The sequence below is a fragment of the Lithobates pipiens genome, unplaced genomic scaffold (assembly GCF_037356315.1).
Source record: "Lithobates pipiens isolate NorthernLeopardFrog02 unplaced genomic scaffold, aLitPip1_a1.2 Scaffold_22, whole genome shotgun sequence".
In the NCBI taxonomy this organism is placed as follows: domain Eukaryota; kingdom Metazoa; phylum Chordata; class Amphibia; order Anura; family Ranidae; genus Lithobates; species Lithobates pipiens.
Window position 1 is genome coordinate 34,011,638 of NW_027507784.1, and position 22,776 is coordinate 34,034,413.

The 22,776-nt window shown below is 44.3% G+C and overlaps 1 protein-coding gene across 2 annotated transcripts in view; it reads left to right on the forward strand.

Moving 5' to 3' along the window:
- Positions 1 to 4,759: 4,759 nt before the first annotated feature.
- LOC143923540 (interferon-induced very large GTPase 1-like) overlaps positions 4,760 to 22,776 on the forward strand; it is an 89,046-nt gene continuing 71,029 nt past the window's right edge. Inside the window, exons 1-3 of one of the 2 annotated variants that reach the window (XM_077447297.1) lie at positions 4,760 to 4,874; positions 13,445 to 13,537; positions 21,832 to 21,906. In XM_077447297.1, coding sequence (XP_077303423.1) covers positions 4,856 to 4,874; positions 13,445 to 13,537; positions 21,832 to 21,906 — 187 coding nt within the window. In that variant the 5' untranslated portion in view covers positions 4,760 to 4,855. The remainder of the gene's footprint in view (positions 4,875 to 13,444; positions 13,538 to 21,831; positions 21,907 to 22,776) is intronic. The other variant, XM_077447298.1, reaches the window with a different exon arrangement.

Genomic DNA, 22,776 nt, shown 5'->3' on the forward strand with positions numbered 1-22,776 from the left:
TTACCTCATGGGACTTCAACTTCCTGCTGAGGTAAATGACTGGGTGCTCTTCCCCATTCCAGACCTGGGATAACACTGCTCCTAACCCAACGTCTGATGCATCAGTTTGTACCACAAAGTCCTTAGAGAAGTTTGGTGAGTACAACACTGGCTGGCTACATAAGGCTGTTTTTAAGGACTGAAATGCTTCTTCAGCCTCTGGGGACCATTTAACCATGACCGACTCTTTCCCTTTTGTCAGGTTGGTGAGGGGCACAGCCTGAGAAGCAAAATGGGGAATGAATCGTCGATAATAGCCAGCGATTCCCAGAAAGGCTCGTACCTGTTTCTTGCTGTTGGGACGTGGCCAACTCTGTATGGCCTCGACTTTATTGACTTGGGGTTTTATCACCCCCCTCTCAATAGTGTACCCAAGATATTTGGCCTCCTCCTGTCCAATGGTACACTTCTTTGGATTGGCCGTAAACCCAGCTTCCCGGATAGAGTCTAGGACTGCTTGTACTTTTGGCAAATGTGAGACCCAGTCTGTGCTATGGATAATCACATCATCCAGGTAAGCTGCAGCATATTTCTGATGGGGCCTCAGAATCTTATCCATTTTCCGCTGGAATGTTGCCGGTGCATTCTGTAACCCAAACGGCATTCTCTTATATTGGAATGTCCCATCTGGGGTTACAAACGCAGTTTTCTCCTTGGCCGACTCGGCCAGGGGAATTTGCCAATACCCTTTGGTGAGATCAAGAGTTGTCATATATCGGGCTGTTCCCAGCCGGTCAATCAACTCATCTATGCGCGGCATGGGGTAGGTGTCAAATTTTGTAACTTTATTCAATTGTCGAAAATCGTTACAAAACCGCCAGCTCCCATCAGGTTTGGGCACTAGTACGATAGGACTGGACCAGTCACTCTGGGACTCCTCTATCACACCCAATTCCAGCATCCTTTGAACCTCCCCACGTATTGCCTCCCGTCGGGCCTCTGGTATTCTATAAGGTTTTAGTTTTACCCTTTCTCCTGGCGGGGTGATAATATCATGCTCTACGCCAGATGTTTGTCCCGCCAGCTCAGAGAAAATCTCTTTGTTACGAAGTACAAACTCTTTAACCTCCTGTTGTTGGGCTTTCGATAAGGTGTCTGCTATTCCAACCTCAGGAACTAAGCAATCAGGCTGTGCTTGTGACAAAGTCTCTGCGACTAGGGATTCCCTATCCCTCCAGGCTTTCAGCAGATTGACGTGATAGATCTGCTCCGGCTTTCGCCTTCCTGGCTGTCTAACCCTGTAGTTCACCTCATTAATTTTTTCAATTACTTCGTATGGACCTTGCCATTTGGCCAGAAATTTGCTTTCAACCGTAGGGACTAGCACCAAGACCCTATCCCCCGGGGAAAAAGTACGGGTCTTGGCCCCACGGTTGTACACTCTCTGCTGTGCTAACTGCGCTTGGGTTAAATGTTCCTTTACGATTGGCATTACCTGTGCAATTCTATCTTGCATCAGGGCGACATGCTCAATCACACTCCTGTGAGGAAAACTCTCATTTTCCCAAGTTTCCTTGGCGATATCCAGCAGCCCTCTTGGGTGTCTCCCATAGAGCAACTCGAAGGGTGAGAAACCCGTAGAGGATTGGGGTACCTCCCTAATGGCAAACATCAGATAGGGTATTAGACAGTCCCAATTCTTTCCATCTCTATCCACCACCTTCTTTAACATTTGTTTTAGGGTTTTGTTGAATCTTTCAACCAACCCATCTGTTTGGGGGTGATACACAGATGTACACAATTGTGTCACTTTGTACAACTTGCATAATTCTTTCATAACCCTGGACACAAAGGGTGTACCTTGGTCCGTAAGCAGTTCCTTACAAATACCCACGCGGCTAAAAACAAGAGATAGCTCTTTGGCTATGGTTTTGGCCGAGGTATTTCGAGGAGGAATTGCTTCCGGATAACGGGTGGCATAGTCCAATATAACCAAAATGTACTGATGCCCCCTAGCAGACTTCATTATCGGACCTACCAAATCCATTGTGATCCTCTCAAAGGGGACCTCAATGATAGGAAGAGGTACCAGCGGGTTACGGAAATGTGGCATAGGTGCAGACTTCTGACACACAGGGCAGGAGAAACAATAATTTTCTGTTTCCTTCATGACCCCAGGCCAATAGAATCTCTGCAGTACCCTCTCTCTGGTTTTCTCGGCCCCCAGATGACCTCCCAGAATGTGCCCATGGGCCAATTCTAACACCAACTTCCTGTAAGGTTTGGGCACTACAAGTTGCTCAATGGTTTCTTCTGCCCTTTGAGCCACTCGATACAGCAGGTCCCTTTCCATAGTGAAGTAAGGATAAGTGCAAGTCTTATCTGGGTTCACTAACTCGCCATCTATTTTCACCACATTTTCCCGTGCCTTTATTAGGGTGGGGTCTTTTAACTGTTCTGTGGCAAAATTTTCCCTGTGAACCTCAAGATCCGAAAACTCCACAGACTGCATGTTTTCATCTGAGGATGTTGGCTCCTCCCCAGTTTCTCGAGTTTCCCCTGCCAATACCGACAAGGGAAATTCAGGAAAGTCCTCACCACTCCCAGAGGAATTCTGGTCATCTTCCTGGTTTATAGGGGCACCAGTGGGGGGCTCAGGACAATCCCAGAGTTCCCAGAATTTTGGAAAATCCCGTCCCACAATAGCATCATGTGGTAAGTGAGACACTAACCCCACCTGATGAGAGAGGTTACCTTTGGGGGTCTCAAAAAACACTGAAGTTACAGGATACTCTCGGGTGTCCCCATGCACACAAATAACAGCCACTTTGTTCTTCCCAGAGACCTCTGTAGTAACTAATTCAGCTTTTATCAATGTTACCAGGCTACCTGAATCCAGCAACACATCAACATTTCTACCATTAATACACATTTTACATAAATGTTTCTCAGGTCCCCGAATGGCAGTGCATGCAACTGTCGCAAACAGCAACTGACGTCTCTCCCTTATAAAGTCACATTGCATAGGCTCATCCACAACGGGGCAATTGGCTGCAATATGTCCCTCTCGCCGGCAGCGGTAGCAAATAATCTTTTTCGCTGCCTCTTGCAGCATGGGCTTCCTGAGCTGCTCCCATCAGACCTTAGGAAGAACTCCCACCCTCTCATTCTCTCCACCCTCACCCCTTGGAGTCATCTTACCCGCCACTGGGGATGATCTGGTCTTAGGGTGGAAAGTCCGTGAGTCCCTGGAAGAGGTGGTCAGGTTCTCTGTAGCCAAGTACCTCTCAACCAGATCCACAAGTTTATCTGCATTTTCTGGGTCTCCATGGCTTACCCATTTTTGAATGGCAGTAGGAAGAGCTCTCAGGAAACGATCCATAACAACACGTTCCACAATGTTTGGTGCGGTCAAAGTCTCTGGCTGCAGCCACTTCCTGCTCAGGTGAATGAGATCATACATTTGAGACCTGGGAGGTTTTCCAACCTGAAAAGTCCAATTATGCACACGCTGAGCCCAGACGGCCAGGGTGACACCCAGCCGTGCCAATATTTCTGTTTTTAGCACCACATAGTCTTTTGCTTGGTCAGGCTCTAGGTCATAATAAGCTTTCTGCGATTCCCCAGTTAATAGAGGGGCCACCAGTCCAGCCCACTGCTCCTTAGGCCACTTTTCCCTTTCAGCAGTCCTTTCAAATGTGGTCAAAAACACCTCCGGATCATCCTCTCCAGTCATTTTTGTCAGTAATCGGCTCACACCAAAGGATGCAGTATTATTGTAACCACTTGCTTCATTGGTCTGCGGACGTTGCTGTATTAATGTCTCTATTTGCTGTTGAAAACTCTGCTCTTGCTTCTGCAACAGGTCTATGAAGCGGGCTTCAGATTGCTGCTGGGCTTGTTGCTGAGCTTCCAAACTCTGCAGGTGAGCTTTCTGCTGAGCTTCCAGACTCTGCTGGTGAGCCTTCTGCTGAGCCTCCAGACTCTGCTGCAAAGTTGCATTTGCCTGCTGCTGGGCTGCAAGGCTCCTTTGTAAACCCGCATTTGTTTGCTGCTGATTTGCATTTGTTTGCTGCTGATTTGCATTTGCTAGAGCCAGCTGTCTCAGTATTTCCTCCATGCTGGCCTTTAAAAAAAAACTGCCAAAATTCTCCACCAACTGTGAGGGGTTAGCTCGGCAGCGGGTGTGTGTGACCCCCTGGATGGGTTCACAACACAAAATCAGGCACAGCAGACAGCGTTGTAGGTGCAAAAAAACAAAAGATGCTTATTTATGCTACATGCAGTGAAACATATAACAGCCAAACAAAAATAAAACATGAAAATAAATCCTGGTCAGCTTGACCTCTAATTACACACATGGATTCCCTCTCTAACAACTGAGTGCAGCCTTGTGCTGCACCAGTCCCTGTCTCTGTCTCTGTTGTAGAGGCTTGCCACACAGGCGTTAACTCACCGCACAGAACAGGTGTCACACTCCCCAATCTCTACAACACAAAACTGGTTCCAGGATGGAGCATCTCCCTAAGCATGCTGGGGTTTTTTGTAGAGGTCTTAATGAGCCCACTTACTTCAGCTGGGCTCATTAACTCTTGCCCTCTAATTGTACAAGTCTGCATAAAGCCTGAATCTAGGGCACACATACTTTCCATCCTGGATACAACCAGGTAATTTTACCTGCGTGTTGCCACAATAGATAATCAGAAGATGAAAATGACAAGGGCCATTTATAGACTAGAAATCAGAGAGGGACTGACAAATATCTATAATATTTCATTTTTCTCTTATAACAGAAGCTGATCTCCTTGCAATAAATCTGTGAAGAACACTTTGATGGTCATCATCTGTCAGATCTGAATACACTGGACAAGAAAAAATGGAGGGTAATAATGAGGGTGAGTAATAAACATTCCTGCACTATAAGGCCTCATGCACACTGGACGATAAAATAATGTTATAAAAACATCAGTAGCTTTGCAGTGAGTTTTTTAACGTTTTTGCAATAGCGTTTTTCAGTGTTTCTTTTTTAGCTAGAAACCACCTCTCTGCTATTAGTTAGCGAGGTGGCCTTGAGGCATAGGAGAAGCATGTTGTGAGCCTGTCTGGCTGAGGGGGGTGTTAATCATGGGAGTGCATAGAAGTTCCTCCATCGTTCTGCTCAGCAGTGATTCAGTGAATGAATGAATGAATGAAATCCTTGTATAGCGCACAATGCGAACTGAATCACCTCATTGGAGGCTGGGGATACAGCATGGTTTTACTGTGTACTCACAGGTGTTGCCAGGAGGTTGCTTGCTGCCTGGTGTATTGGAGGAAGATCCACAATCGAATCCATGTCTCCCATGTCCCCTCGTGGAGAAGCTGCAGCCGCCATCTTGGAAGGCTCCGGGGCAAGCTGGCCGAAGCTGAGCTGGTGGCTGACCTCCCTTCAGGTTTGATCTCCTGACACGCGGGCAGGGGCTCAATGGTGTCTGGTGACCAGGCAGGTCAGTCACTAAGGTCCCGCTTTTGTTAGCCGGTGTGGGGGCTTCTGTAAGGCCGGAGAAGGTCGAAAAGCTCCCGGTCACAGCGTCTTCCCAGAAGTCCCGTGCACGCGCACTCCCTGATTTGAATTTTTTTGCTTTTAAGAATGTTTGTTTGATTCTCTGATCATTAGTGGGGGTCGAAAAATTTGAAGCAGCAGGATAGAAGATGTTTCTAAAACAAACTAATTTCTAACAATGAATGTGTTTTTTGTTCTATAAAGTCCATTAGTTCCAAAATCAAATGTAAAAAGAAAATTCAATTTTGAGCTATTTTTTAATGACATTCATCAAGCTGGCAAATTTTTGTATAAATTTTCATTTGGAAATCTACAAGTGCATGGCATGTCCTTGTTGGCGACTCTGAACTGTGTATGTGCGGTTCCGAATTCAGTTGATTAGTGTACTGCCAAGCTTGGCCTCTACTCGTATAATGAGCCAGACACCGAGTCCCTATCCAAGGCTTATTCCGGCAGTTCTCCAATCACCTGTCTCCAGGACTGACCGTGCGCAGTTCAGAGGCGCTGACAAAATACATTTTCTATGGGCACTTTTCTTCTATCTACGGTCATTTATGGATGGGAGACAATTGCCTGTTATGTATAAACTGTGAATTAATGGACAGTTGGAACACTGGTGGGAACACCCGTGGGTTCCCAAATGTTACAAGGTACTCACCAAAGGGAATTCTGCAACAAATGAATTTCATCACATCTAACGTGAGTGGAATTATGGGCAGTGTATCCACATTGACGAGGTGGAAGTGTCCCATCTCAATAGCGAATATATATGTCGTTAAGCAGATCCCGGGTATCTAAGCCCTTGTACACATGGTCGGATATTCCTCCGGAAAATGTCCGATCTGACTGTGTTGTCGGATAATCCGACATTGTGTGGGCTCCATCAGACTGTTTCCGTCGGAATATCCAACAGACAAAGTTTGAGAGCTTGGCTATAAAATTTTCCGACAACATGTTCCGATCGGACCTTGTCCTATCGTTTGTAGAGAATTCCGATCGGACAAAGTGCCACGCATGCTCAGATCAAATTACGAAACCAAAGCTATTGGCTACTAGCCTGAATGTAGTCCCATCCTAACGAATGAACGTCATCAATTTCTGAACGATCGGATTTTCCAACAACTTTGTCCTACCGTGTGTATGCAACACCAGTTTCGGACAAAATCTGTCGGAAAAAATCTGACGGATTTTGTTGTCGGAATGTCCGACAGTGTGTACAAGGGTAGAGGGAGCACCCAGATCCAAATTAATGTCTGTGATTCCTCTGTCTAGTTTTGCTACTGCTAATTCTTCAGCTGTAATGGCGTTCCTATTGAAAACATGCTTTTCCATGCAATGTGTGCCCTTATCATTTATTATTGTACAGTATATGGTTGGAGTCTTTTCTACATTAAATGTTCTTACATGCTATTTATATGGTGCGCAACATTGTGCTAGTTCTTGCTGTGTTAAAGAGGAAGTAAACCCTTCCAAACAACTTGGACCTATAGGTAAGCCTAGATTAAGGCTTACCTGTAGGTCCAAGCAATATCTCCTAAACCTATATGGTTTAGGAGATATTTGCCCGAAAATGGGCACCGCTGTCTACGGCGCATGCGCCGTAGACAGCGGCGCGCAGGCGCACTAAATGCGGCAAATCCAAGAATGGATTTGCCTAATTTGTCGACTCCCGTGCGCATGCGCGGGAGTGACGTCATCGCGGCTTCGCCGTATGGCAGCGGCGGAGCTGCGAGACGCGACTCCCGTGCGCATGCGCGGGAGTGACGTCATCGCGGCTGCACCGCTGTGATTCGTCGGAGCTGCGAGACGCCACGAGCAACATGGATGCGGCGGACTACAGGGGACAGCGGCGACTTCGCTGGCTCCTGTGTCAGGTAAGTGACACATAATGAGCTACTATGCGATGCATAGTAGTCCATTATGCTTTACCTTTGCAGGGAAAAAAAGAGGAAGTAAACCCATCAGGGTTTACTTCCTCTTTAAAGGGGTTGTAAAGGTTTGTTTTTTATTTTCTAAATAGGTTCCTTTAAAGTGGTTGTAAACCCTTACAAACCACTTTGACCTACAGGTAAGCCTAGATTAAGGCTTACCTGTAGGTCCAAGCAATATCTCCTAAACCTATATGGTTTAGGAGATATTTGCCCGAAAACGGGCACCGCTGTCTACGGCGCATGCCGACGCGCAGGCGCACTGAACGCGCCAGTTCCAAAAATGGAGCTGCCGCATTTGTCGACTCCCGTGCGCATGCGCTGGAGTGACGTCATCGCGGCTTCGCCGAATGACAGCGGCGGAGCTGCGAGACGCTACCAGCAAGATGGATGCGGTGGACTACAGGGGACAGCGCCACTTCGCTGGCTCCTGTGTCAGGTAAGTGACACATAATGGGCTACTATGTGATGCATAGTAGTCCATTATGCTTTACCTTTGCAGGGAAAAAAAGAGGAAGTAAACTCATCAGGGTTTACTTCCTCTTTAAGCTAGTGCATTGTTGGTTCACTTACCCTTTCCTTTGACTTCCCTTCTAAATGTTTTTTTTTCTTTGTCTGAATTTCTCACTTCCTGTTTCTCCTCACTAAACTTCACACCACCATCCGAGCGGTGTTTAGTCAGCCAGAACAGCTTACTGATCAGCTTACCGAGGAGGAACAGGCAGTGAGAAATTCAAACAAAGAAAACAAAGAAAAAAAAAACATTTAGAAGGGAAATCGAAGGAAAAGGTAAGTGAACCAACAATGCACTAACTTAAAGGAACCTATTTAGAAAATAAAAAACAAACCTTTACAACCCCTTTAATATGTTTTAGTATAAGGACTGCTGTTCTTTCTATTCTATATGATTAAGATTGTGTATTACTGTATTTTTGCCTAAAAAATTAGAATGTCTCTTTCATCATGTTGAGCTCAGTGGTATTTAATCTATGGGTGCAGGATATTCACTGAACACAGCCCCTGAGGGAGAAGGGAGCCCACTGTGCTGTGACCCACACTGCACCCAGTCCGTCCCCGGTTGACAGTCTTGGATGATCGTTGCAGCAGTGAGAGCAGTCACAGGCACCGATCTCCCTGTATGGCTTTCAATGAAGCAGCTGATAGCCACGGGAGGGAAAGAAGGAGAAGAGGAGAGGGAGGATCTTCTCCTCCTCTCCCTCCCGTGGTTGTCAGCTGCTTCATTGAAAGCCATACAGGGAGATCAGTGCTTGTAACTGCCCCCACCATGCACTTATCATCCCCGACTGTCACCCTGTGTCCTTCTCTGGCCCTCCTGTGGCCTTCTGTGTCCTCCTCTGGCCCCCCTGTGTCCTCCTTCACCGCCCCCTGTGTCGTCCTCCAGCCCTCCTCTCGTCCCCCGCATCACTCCCGGCTTCTCTCCTCTCCTCTCTCGCCGGCTGCTGCGAGGAACTGTCAGGCTTGAAAGCAGAGGAAGGGGCCGGTAAATTTGTCATTTACTGGCCCCTTCCTTTTTTGAATGAGCAGAGTCAGTGATCAGTGACTGTCCATTCATAACTGAGCAGAGTAAACTGTGTTTACGATGTTTCAGTTCATGAATAAAGAGGAGCTGCTGTTCATTCATCTTCAGTGCAGCTGAGGCTGCAGAGAAAGGAACTGGGGAATCTGTGTCCCTTTCTCTGTCTCAAGGAGGTGATGTCAGGGGTCTCTTTAGACTTATGATATCTCAAAAAAGCCCCCCCAACAGGACTAATAAAAAAAAAGTATTTTGAAAAAAAAATCAATTGTAAAAAAATTATTTTAGAATAATTGTAAAAATCAAAAAAAAAAACAAATACAACATTGTCCACTGCCCCAGCCCCCCCTCCCCCCCCCAAAAAAAGCATTGTGAAAAAAATGAAATAAAATAAATTTGTAAAAAATAAATAAAACATTAACTTGTGAAAATAATACCGATACCATCCACAGCCCTCCTGCCACTGTCCAGGCCACTGCCCCCACCATAAACACTGTGAAAAAAATTATTAAAAAATAAATAAACTGCCATACATTCCACACTCCTCTCCTGCACATACAGCCATGGCCAAAAGATTTGAGAATGACACAAATATTAATTTTCACAAAGTCTGCTGCCTCAGTGTTTTTAGATCTTTTTTGTCAGATGTTACTATAGTATACTGAAGTATAATTACAAGCATTTCATAAGTGTCAAATGCTTTTATTGACAATTACATTAGGTTAATACAAAGAGTCAATATTTGCAATGTTGACCCTTCTTTTGCAAGACCTCTGAGATTCGCCCGGGCATGCTGTCAGTCAACTTCTGGGCCACATCCTGACTGCTGGTAGGCCCATTGTTGCATATTCAATACTTGGAGTTTGTTAGAATTTGTGTTTTGTTTTTTTGTTCTCCCTCCTCCACAAGTTCTCAATGGGATTAGGGTCTGGGGAGTTTCCTGGCAATAGACCCAAAATTTTAATGTTTGTTCTCAAAGCCATCCATCGCTCCATCATGATGGAAAAGGCATTGTTCATCACCAAACTCTTCTTGGATGGTTGGGAGAAGTCGCTCTCGGAGGATGTTTTTGTACCAGTCTTTATTCATGGCTGTGTTCTTAGGCAAAAAGTGTGACTGCGCCCACTCCCTTGGGTGAGAAGCAACCCCACACATATGGTCTCCGGATGCTTTACTGTTGGCATGATACAGAACTGATGGTGGCGTTCACCTTTTCTTCTCCTGACAAGGTTTTTCCCAGATGCCCCAAAACAATTGGAAAAGGGATTTATCAAAGAAAATTATTTCCCCCAGTCCTCAGCAGTCCAATCTCTGTACCTTTTGCAGAATATTAGTCTGTCCCTGATGTGTTTTCCTGAAGAGACTTAGCTTATTTGCTGCCCTTCTTGACAAGCCATCCTCCAGAAGTTTTCTCCTCACTCTGTGTGCCGATGTCCTCACACATGCCTGCTGCCCATTCCTGAGCAAGCTCTGCACTGGTGGTGTCCCGATCCCGGAGCTAAATCAACTGTAGGAGACGGTCCTGGTGCTTGCTAGACTTTCATAGGCACCCTTAAAGTGGTTGTAAACCCTTACAAACCACTTTGACCTACAGGTAAGCCTAGATTAAGGCTTACCTGTAGGTCCAAGAAATATCTCCTAAACCGGTTTAGGAGATATTTACGCCATAGACAGCGGCGCGTAAGCGCACTGGGTAAGCTGCAGATCGCGGCGATATGCTGCGAGTGTCGGCTCCCGTGCGCATGCACGGGAGTGACGTCATCTCTGCTCTGGCGAATCACAGCGCCGGAGCAGCGAGACCCACAGAGACCCACCAAGAAGATGGATGCTCGGAACTACAGGGGACAGCGGTGACTTCGCTGGCTCCTGTGTCAGGTAAGTGACACATAATGGACTACTATGCGATGTGATGTGATGCATAGTAGTCCATTATGCTTTACCTTTGCAGGGAATCAAAGAGGAAGTAACCCATCAGGGTTCACTTCCTCTTTAAGCCTTCTTCACAAATGCAGTGGAAGTGTTTTTTTTATGGGATTAAAGTGATTGTTAAGTCTCGTTTTTTTTTTGTTTCTTTTTAAGTAACAAACATGTTATACTTTGGTTGGTTTTGCACAGAGCAGCCCAGATTCACCTCTTCTTGGATCCCTCTTCGGTGCTCCTAGCCCCTACCTCCTGCCGAGTGCCCCCACAGCAAGCAGCTTGCTATGGGGGCACATGAGCCGAGTTGCACCTCTTTGTGTTTCAGACATGAAGCTGTCGTCCGGCCCTGGCCCCGCCCCCTCTCTCTCCTGATTGGCTAACTGACTTTGATTAACAGCCATGGGACCTGGACAGCTGAGGGACTCGTGGACATTGCTGGACAGAGATGGGGCTCAGGTAAGTATTAAGCCTCATACACACGATAGGACTTTGTACAAACTTTCCCTTGGATTTTTGTACAAAGGGCGTTGCCCCTGAACTTGTATTGCATACACACAGCAGGACTTTTTCAGCCAACTTTCACCAAATCACGTGTTTTTTCTGCTCTTTACCGCCACCTTTGGTCAACTTCTGTATTGTTGTCTGATCTTTTGCATTGGTTCTGAGCATGCCTGTTTGTACTTTGTACAAAAGTCCTATGGTTTTCTGTACACACGATCAGACTTTGCTCCATCTGACTTTTGTTGCCAGAAAGTTTGTCCGTTCGCACAGCCAACAAAAGTCTGATGAAAACCAAAAAAGTTTGTCCGATGGAGCGTACACACAGTCAGATGTTGCTCCAAAACAGCTAATTTGCATGTTTGTTGTCAAAAAGTCTGATCGTGTGTATGGGCCTTTAGGGGTGCTGGGGCAGCTTCTATGCAGAAAGGGTGTTTTATTTTGATGCATAGAATGTATCAAGATAAAAAAAAACTTTCTGCCTTTACAATTCCTTTAAGTTCATTTTCATGGCAAAGAGGGACTTTACGATTAATTGCAATTCATCTGATCACTCTTCATAACATTCTGGTGTATATGCAAATTGCCATCATAAAAACTGAGGCAGCAGGCTTTGTGAAAATGTAATATTTGTCATTCTCAAAACTTTTGGCCAGGTCTGTACTACCCACTGCCGCGTTCTCCGCATTCCTCTCCTACACATAATACCCACTAGACATGTGTACACTGAAATATTTCCTTTCGGAATTTCGTTTTTGTCTGAAAAATAAATTTGTTTAGCTAGGTCGAATCTGTCATTGAAGGCTTATGGCCCTCCAGTTGTTTAGGAACTACATTTCCCATCATGCCTAGTCATGTCTATGAATGTCAGAGTTTTACAATGCCATGGAGGGCCGTAGTTTGGAGATCCCTAGCTTATGGTGTCTGTCGAATGTTCCAAGAAGATTCGACTGAGCAGTTAAACTTTACGACGCCGCAATGGTACATTTCCGGTCGAATGTTCCGCCTACAAGCTATAGTAGAATTCTAATGTTGTATGACACTAGAAATAATTATATTTATTAATTATTATTACTAGTCAACTAACATTAGAATTCTTCTATAGCCTATGGGCGGAGCATTTGACCATAAATGTCCGCTCGCGGCGTCTGCTTCTTCGAATCTTCATGTCGAATCTTTTCTCTCTGTGTCGAATAATCTTGGACTAACAGAGTTAGGTTAGGCACATTCGACCTTTTTTGCTATTGTCTCTATAATGTTGAATCTTTTCTCTCTATGTAGAATAATCCTGGAGTAATAGAGCTAAGGTTAGGCACATTTGACCACAGGTTCGATGGACACAGATCACTATTGTCAGCATCTTGTCGAATCTCCGATCTATATCGCAACAAAAATAAAGCATTTTTATGTGGGATCTTTCGGTTTTTTCGGATTCTGCACGTTCGTTATCGTTTGTTAAAATGATAACAAAAGTACCTGAAATTCAGACGAAAATGCATTCGGATGAAAACCAATGCACATGTCTAATACCCACCTCCGTACACTTTGCACTGTATATTCCCTATTTAACATTACCACATTCTGCACCATGTAAGTCATCTCATACTCTATTTACCCACACCCCTTTAAGCCACGCCCAATATTTAGTACAATTTAAACAACACCACTTTTCACTGCAACGCGTTAGGGGTGCCCCGTTTATTTCTTTATCAATGCCTAGGGCCCAATTTTTATACTGGACACAGGCCCACTGATTTCATGATACGCTCCTGGTTGAGCTAAACATATTTTTGCACACTGGTAGGGATACTAGTCTACAATAATTAGCCCTCATTGTCTATTTTTTCTCAGAAATTAAGGATATGTTTCTGTTTTTATACTGTGTGAAAAGAATTGTTGCTATATTTTTTATTTACTAACTGCTTTTTGTATAGTATGTATTGTTAGCAACGCATTTAAGTACAGTACCAAGCATGCTATAGGGATTAGCCCTAATGGTTTATTTTTCTAAGTGAATTAAGGATATGTTACTCTTTGTGACAGGCATATGGAGCAGTTGGAAGTTGAAGTTGGTGTCAGGAGTGCGGAGTTTTGTGCCTCGATTCCTTTCACCGGAACCTTCAAGCTCAGAGCCAGGTACATGGAATATTAATCCTCAAGTTTAGTTTACAGTTAATTATGTTTTCACTTTGCTGTTGTATCACTATGTGAGGTTCATGCAGGCCTTCTTCCGGTGTGTGGGTTCCTACATGACACAGGGACATGACATATTTAATCACCTCAGCCCTGTCCCCCCCTTCCTGACCAGGCCATTTTTTGAGATGCATTACTTTAACTGAAAATTGCGCGGGCGTGCGACGCTGTACCCAAATAAAATGTATGTCCTTTTTTCCCATAAATAGATCTTTCTTTGATCACCTCTGCACTCCCTTCCCCAAAGCACCCACCCCCCCATGTTGAGGGCATGTAGCCTGGTACAGGTCGGGGGAGGGGTGGGGGGTTACTCGCTCCCCCCACCCCCTTTCCTGACCGGTCGGGCTGCGCGCTCGGATAAGGGTCTGGTATCGATTTTGGTTCCAGCGTAGCGGGTTCCCCTTTAAAATCCACACCAGACCTAAGGGCCTGGTATACTCTTGGAGGGGGAACCCATGCTATCATTTTAATTTAAAATTTGGCGTGAAGTTCTCCCTCAAGATTCATACCAAATTCCAATTCGGATCCCCGCACCAGTGTGAACCCGGCCTCAATGTCAGCAATGCTTGTCGCTCAGGTAGGTAGGGCAGTTTGCACACTGCCCTACATCCTACTGACCTCTTTACACTGCCCTACCTACTACTGACCACAGTACAATGCACTACATCCTACATACCTCTGTAAACTGCCCTACCTACTACTTACCTCTGTACAATGCCCTACATCATACTGACCTCTGTACACTGCATTACATCCTACTGACCTCTGTACAATGCACATGAAGCCTGCAATGAATTTGAGTTTGACACCCCTGTTCTAGAGTGATCCTACAAGTATGTTATATACATAGTTACATTGGTCCATGCTATGTAAAAATTGTCATACCTAAACTTCAGTTTAAACTGTGCTGTGAATAATGACGTTGCATTTAGCTCTGCAACAGCTAAGAAAAAAATCTGCAAAAGGAGTTTGGCGATCAATAAAGCTCATTAGAAGTATTATCAATATTAGTAGTAATTCAAAGTGTATGTGAAGCAAAAGCTTTTTACTAGTTTTATATAGAATGGGAAAAATTAGAAACTCTGTCCAGTTATTACTGATATACGGGAAACTGTTATGCCGCGTACATGCGCTTGGAATTTCGGTCTGAAAAAGCTCTGATGGTTTTCCCGACGGAATTCCAATGGGATTCCACTCAAGCTGTCTTGCCTACACATGGTCACACCAAATTCCAACCATCAAGAACGCGGTGACGTACAACACGAACGACGGGACTAAAAAAAGGAAGTTCAATACCCAGTAGCCAATAGCTTCCATCTCCTACTTGAATCTGAGCATGCGTGAGTTTTTGCGCCTCGGAATTCCATAAACACGATCAGAATTTCCGATAGAAAGTTTTTCCGTCTGAAAAATTGAGAACATGCTTTCAAATTTTTGCTGGCGGGAATTTGGCTAGCTAAATTCCGATGGAGCATACACACGGTCTAATTTTCCGATGAAAAGTTCTCATCTGTCTTTTGCTGGCCGAAATTCCAATCATGTGTATGCGGCATTGGAGAGATTTTCCCTGACTTCCTGTCTTGCTGACATTTGTTTCATCAGAAAGAAAATGGGGAAAAATCTGCAACGGAGAAACAGACTGGAATAAATAGCTGACAGGGGTACTTTAGCAGGGGTTCTTTAGCAAGACAGTGGTCATCTTGGAGGTGTGTTTGGGGTCTTTATCATGTTGGAATATTGCACTGTGACCCAGTCTCCAAAGGGAGGGGACCATGCTCTGCTTTAGTATTTCACAGTACCGCCAATCCAAAATTCATAAGCGGAATATTCCAGCTAAGGGGCACCCCATAGTGGCAGGTATAGGGCCCCTTTTTGATAGACTGGGGAAGTGGGTGGATCAATTTCTACAACCGTTAGTGATTATATTGCCAGAATATATTAAAGATACAACTGCAGTCCTGAAACACATTAGTGACATTCACTGGCAGGACTCTTTTTTCCTGGGTCACCCTGGATGTCAGGGCATTACATTCCAGCACCCCACACTCCATGCGCTCAATTGGGTATAAATAAACAAAATAAAATAAAAGGATTGCACCTAATGTGAATTGGTTAATGAAAATAATAAAGGTGACTAATGCCGCGTACACACGATCGAATTGTCCGGCGTACTTAGTACGCCGAAACGCATTTCACCGGACAATCCGATCATGTGTGGGCTTCAGCGGACTTTCTCAGACTTGGGTTTTCAGCGGACAATACGTTTGTGAGTATGCTAGTCCGGCAGACTAAGAATGACGCATGCTCAGAAGCAAGTACGAGAAGGAAGCTATTGGCTACTGGCTATTGAACTTCCTTTTTCTAGTCCTGTCGTACGTGCTGTACGTCATCACGCTAGCAAACGCCGGACTTTCTGTGTGTCCGTGTGTGGCCAAGTCCGTTCGGTAGAAAGTCTGCCGGACTATCCCATAGATTGTTTGCCAGACTAAAGCCGCGTACACACGGGCGGATTGTATGGCCTACTTAGTCCGCCGAAACACATTTCAGCGGACAGTCCGCTCGTGTGTGGGCTTCAGCGGACTTTTTCAGCGTGCAGTCTGGCGTACTAAGTATTTCGGAATTTCCGTAATTCTGTCCGTCATACTTTGGTTTCAGCGGACAATCCGCTCGTGAGTAGGCTAGTTCGACGGACTAAGAATGGCGCTTGCTCAGAAAGGATTTACACGGCGGAAGGGTGCATTGCTGTGTATTGGACGTCCTATTTCTAGTCCCGTCGTACGTGCTGTACACGTCATCGCGCAAGCTTTCAACGGACTGTTTGGGCATCCATGTGTGGTCAAGTCCGTTCATTCGAAAGTAGGACGGACTGTCCGTCGGATTGTATGACGGACTAAGTAGGCCATACAATCCGCCCGTGTGTACGCGGCTTAAGTACGCCGGACAATTCGATCGTGTGTACGCGGCATAAGCCACCTTTATTATTTTGTATTATTTTCCGGTCAGGAGAATTTCTGTGTGTATCCTTCATTGGTAAATATGATGTTTTTGTAATTTTGCCTAATGTGTATGAGGGACTTTGCATTATCAAAGTTTATATTGTTGATACATGAATAATGATTGTATATATGCCTTTTGACAGCAAATTAATCCCCTGAGGAAGACTTTGACCACGCATTTTGAAATGCATTGGAAATTTGCATTTTAAATGCTGATAAATATTGTTGCATGATTGTAAAACTGTAAAATTGAACACGCATATCTCTGATTGGAGCTCATATTTTAAGTGTTTATGTGTGTTCATGATTCGTTGTTTCAATTTTTAATAAAATCTTTTTAAACAATTCAATGTTCTGATTTCTGCTGCGGAAAACCCCCACTGGGGGAGACTTTTCCATTCCCTTTAGACATTATGCCTCTCTGTCTCAGTTCCCACATTTCTAGTCTTCACTAGACATGTGCATTAGTTTTCGTCCGAATGCATTTTCGTCCGAATTTCAGGTATTTTCGTTTTCGTTTTGACAAACGATAACGAAAGCACAGAATCCGAAAAACGAAAGATCCGACATAAATAAATGCTTTATTTTCGTTTTAGTTGTTACAACAGTTCGATATAGAATAGGAGATTCGACGTGACACTGACAATAACAATCTGTCTATAGAACCTGTGGTCGAATGTGCCTAACCTTACCTCTGTTAGTCCAAGATTATATCGAGAAAATATGCGACAGAGAGAAAAGATTCTAAAGTGCTAATTTTAAAGGCTAATATGCAAGTTACTGTCCTAAAAAGTGTTTGGGGACTCGGGTCCTGCCCCAGGGGACATGGATCAATGCAAAAAAAAGTTTTAAAAACGTCCGTTTTTTCGGGAGCAGTGATTTTAATAATGATTAAAGTGAAACAATAAAAGTGTAATATTCCTTTAAATTTCGTACGTGGGGGGTGTCTATAGTATGCCTGTGAAGGGGCGCATGTTTCCCGTGCTTAGAACTGTCCCTGCACAAAGTGTCATTTATGCAGGAAAAAAAGTCCTTTAAAATCACTCGCAGCTATATGAATTGTCGGCTCCGTAATACAGAGAACACTCATTGAAAGTCATTGATAAAAAAATAATAAAAAAAAAAGCATGGGGGTCCCCCCAAATTCAATTACCAGGCCCTTCAGGTCTGGTATGGATATTAACCACTTGCAGACCGGACCAATTTGCTGGTCAAAGATCAGACCCCTTTTTGCGATTCGGCACTGCGTCGCTTTAACTGACAATTGCGCGGTCGTGCGACGTGGCTCCCAAACAAAATTAACGTCCTTTTTTTCCCACAAATAGAGCTTTCTTTTGGTGGTATTTGATCACCCCTGTGGTTTTTATTTTGTGCGCTATAACCAAAAATAGAGCAACAATTTTGAAAAAAAACGCATTATTTTTTACTTTTTGTTATAATAAATACCCCCCAAAAATATATAAAAAAACATTTTTTTCCCTCAGTTTAGGCCGATACGTATTCTTCTACATATTTTTGGTAAAAAAATCGCAATAAGCGATTATTGATTGGTTTGCGCAAAAGTTATAGCGTTTACAAAATAGGGATAGTTTTATAGAATTTTTATTAATAATTTATTATTATTATTTTTTTTACTAGTAATGGCGGCGATCAGCGATTTTTATTGTGACTGCAACATTGTGGCGGACACATCGGACATTTTTGACACATTTTTGGGACCATTGTCATTTATACAGTAACCACTGCTATATAAATGCAGTGATTCCTGTGTAAATGACACTGGTAGTGAAAGTGTTCCTAGGGGTGTGTTACTGACTGTGGGGGGGGTTGGGCTTTCATTTAGTGAACACTGATCTCTGCTCCAATCACATGGAGCAGAGATCAGCGTCACTAGTTGCTAGGCAGAATGGAGAAATGTTGTTTACACAGCATTTCCTCCATTCGGCCGCTCCATGAGACGATCGCGGGGATGCTCGCGGCGATCGAGTCCGCGGGTCCCGCGACCGGACTCACGGGGGTCCCGACCAGCGTGCTCCCGATGGCAGGGCGGCATTGAATATTGGACGTACCTGTACGCCAATATGCCTGCCCGTGCCATTCTGTCGACGTACATCGTCGTGCGCTGGTCGGGAAGTGGTTAAGGGGAACCCCGCGTAAAAAATTTTAAAAAAAATTACGTGGCGGTCCCCCTAAAAATCCATACCAGACCCTTTATCCGAGCACGCAACCCGGCAGGTCACATGAAAAGAGGGGGGGACAAGAGAGTGCCCCCCCTCCTGAACCGTACCAGGCCACATGCCCTTAACATTGGGAGGATGCTTTGGGGGTCTGTGACCCCTCAAAGCACCATGTCCCCATGTTGATGGGGACAAGGGCCTCATCCCCACAACCCTGGCCGTTGGTTGTGGGGGTCTGCGGGCGGGGGGCTTATCAGAATCTGGAAGCCCCCTTTAACAAGGGGACCCCCAGATCCCCCCCCTGTTTGAAATGGTAAGGGGGTACAAATGTACCCCTACCATTTGACAAAGAAAGTGTAAAAAATAGTTAAATAAGACAAACACACTTTTGAAAAATTCCTGGTCGGTGGTTGTGGGGATGAAACCCCCAAAGCATCCTCCCAATGTTGAGGGTATGTGGCCTGGTACGGTTCAGGAGGGGGGGACGAGAGAGCTTTTCCTGCGGCCTGCCAGGTTGCATGCTCGGATAAAGGGTCTGGTATGGATATTTAGGGGGAACCCCACGTCAATTTTTTTTTTAATTCTTACTATTTAAAGAATTTTTGGGGATTTTTTTTTTTACTCTCCTCTACTATGTGCCTTTTGTGTTCTATCATAGCTTCCCTGATTGCATCCTTACATTTCTTTGTTGCATTCTTTGTAAAATTGGAATGCTGATGATCCTTCAGCCTTGTATTTTTTGAAGGCCTTCTCCTTTGCTTTTATATGCATTTTTATGTTGGAGTTAAGCCACCCAGGACTTTTATTAGCTCTTAGCCCTTGTACACACGGTCGGAGATTCCGACAATTAAATCCGTCGGAGTAATTTCGACAGATTAATTTCCAGAAGAGGTCCGGAAGTGATGTTGCATACACACAGTCGGACTAAGTTGTTGGAAAATCCGATTGTACATAACGTGATGACGTTATTTCATTACGATGGGACTACGTTCAGGCTAGTAGCCAATAGCTTTGGTCTAGGAATTTGATGTGAGCATGCGTGGCACTTTGTCCGTCGGAGTATGTCCGATCGGAGCATTTGGTCGTAAAATTTTACCGGCAAGTTGGAAAAGTACGTCCGTCGGATATTCCGATGGAAACAGTCCGATGCAGACCACACACAGTCGGAATATCCAACAAAACGGTTTCTCAGGATTCAGGAGTGTGTTGCGCTAAGAATGCAGGGTTAAGGAGTGCATTGCACTAACAATGCAGGGTTCAAGAGTGCGTTGGGCAAAGAAAGCAGGGTTCAGGAATGCGTTGCGCTCAGAATGCAGGGTTCATGAGTGTGTTGCACTCAGAATGCAGGAATGAGGACTCTGTTGCACTCAGAATGCAGGGATAAGCAGTGTGCTGTGCTCAGAATGCAGGGATGAGGAGTGCATTGTGCTTAGAATGCAGGGATGAGGAGTGTATTGCTCTCAGCATGTAGGGTTCAGGAGTACGATACGCTCAGAATGCAGGGATGAAGAGAGTTTGCTCTTACCAAATGGGGTAATAGAAAAACCTGATATTATGTAGGTATCAGCCAGTACTGTATATACCGGTATGTAGGCCACATGGGTGGTGAAGTATAAGAGCCACTAAATATGGACACAATGGAAACTCAAACAACCCCGGGAAAAAAACCTTGAAACACAAAGAATATAAATAGTACTACCAAAAATAAATATATTTAATGGCCATCCATTAATAATTGGTGGCCCAAATAACAATTCAAGGGCACTGGGCCCTGAGTTACTTGTACCCAAAGAAAAATCCCCCCACTTTACCCAAATGGTCGTATAAACACAATCCACAATGTGATCTACAATGCTTGGCTTATGTAAGAAGATGGGGCGTTCCAAGGGCCACTACAAAAAAGGAAAAAAGTGCCTCCAGACATCTCTGGAACTTGCGTCACATAGGGCCTTACGTCACTTTCGGAACTGCATGTGTATCACAGCCTGGAAGTGAACTGCATGGTACTGTGGTGGACCAGGGACACCAAACAACAACAATCAACACATAAGTCCAACACACAAAGAACGAACCACAACCAAAACAACCACACATGAAGCACAACTACAACAAAAGAACCCACATTCCCACCATCCACAATAAACCATCCAAACCACAAGGAACCACAACAGACCAGAATTGAAGGGCAAAGCCACACAGAACGGCAACTAATCGTTAAATAACCCTATCCCTTGGACAGTTAACTCCTTAATGAAACAGTTGATATCCAGTTACACATTGAGCCCCCCTGGACTGAGGGACTTCATATATAAATCCATTTAGTCTCCCTTCTAGAGAGGTCTGTAACAATGTCAGACCCCCTTCAGGAGCGATACAACCTATGCCTCATATATTCTGTATGTGTTCGGAAATCTGCTATTTTTCGTTTCGCCTTTCGTTCGGCCCACATAAATTGGGCCACAAGGGCATTGTGAAACGTGTATCACACATGATAAATTCATAGATCTCATATTGCTTATCCTCAACAGTTGATTTAAAGACGAGTTACATTATTTTGTGTTATTGTACACGCTCTACTACATTTATGACAAACAAAAAATGTTTTTTTATCTTTAAATACAACTTTGGGGGGGATTAAAAATGTTCTTCTCTACCATATTCCCAAAGTTAGGTGCCCTCTGATAAATAAAAATGTGTTGTTTTGGCAGCACTGAGCCTAACACTTTATCCATGCACAGTATATGTCAGTGTTTTTTGCGAAAAATCATTTACACCTCTCCGTCAGCACATGGAAATCTGATATGAACCCCCTATGGTTGGTTCCCATTTTGTTAGTCGTGTCTCCTATCTCTCAAGCAATTCTCTCTAGGTAACTTTGCAAAATGGGAACCAACAATGAGGTTTTGGCTCTGTGAAGTTCTTTAAAGGAAAGACAGCAAAGCCACTTGGATAGAATATAGAGGACAAAAAGCTAACAGCAGTAACAAATGTTGGTGGTGGGCAAAATTCTAAACCCATAAAGAAGAAAACAAGTAATGAAAAAGTCAAATGTGTTTTATTCCAGGAACTTCACAAGAAACTGGAGAAACCTCAATCGCTAAGAGAGCCCCTAAACGAAACCTAGACCAGCCAGAACAAGGTAATCTAGCATGTATCAGTATTTTTTTTATTAAAAAATAACAGTCTAAGACTAACAATTAGCCAGGTATATGCTACATACCAGTTTGGATATATTGCCACAACCAAATAATACCAGACTGAATAGAATAGAGAGATTACAAACAAGTGGTGGAGCAGTGTTCTTTAGAACCTAGGGCAAAAAAGACCAATAAGATAAGGATTATCTGAGCAGTATCTTATTGTTTCTAGCTGTATGAGTTATTTCAGGGCAACACTATTTTGCAAACCAACACACAACAATCACTCATCACTCTACTTGCTGCCAGAGAAAGAAAATTGTGTGCAATCAAAATTGGATAGTGTGTAAGGAACAAATGTAACATGAACTGCCAGCCTATACATATAATAATGCTGGCATGCAGTAAAATCTGTGATAATTCGAGATATATATACACACACACATGAATAGAGATACATCCCAGAGGTTAAACTAGACAAATTAAAAACAGTCTCTGGCTGACACCGCTAATAAAAACAAGGCTGCCTCCTGAAGCAGGCTGGGAACCCGAACACTGTAAGCCCCTGTACACACGGTCGGACATTCCGACAACATCTGTCGGATTTTTTCAGACGGATTTTGTCCCAAACTGGTGTTACATACACACGGTTGGACAAAGTTGTCGGAAAATGCGATAGTTCGGAACGTGATGACGTTCGTTCCTTGCGACGGGACTACGTTGCGGCTAGTAGCCAATAGCTTTGGTCTCGTAATTTGATCTGAGCATGCGTGGAACTTTCTAGGATCGGAATTCTCTACAAACGATCGGAAAAAGTCAGAGGTCCTGCTCTCAAATTTTTTCCATCGGAAATTCCAATGGAAAAAGTCTGA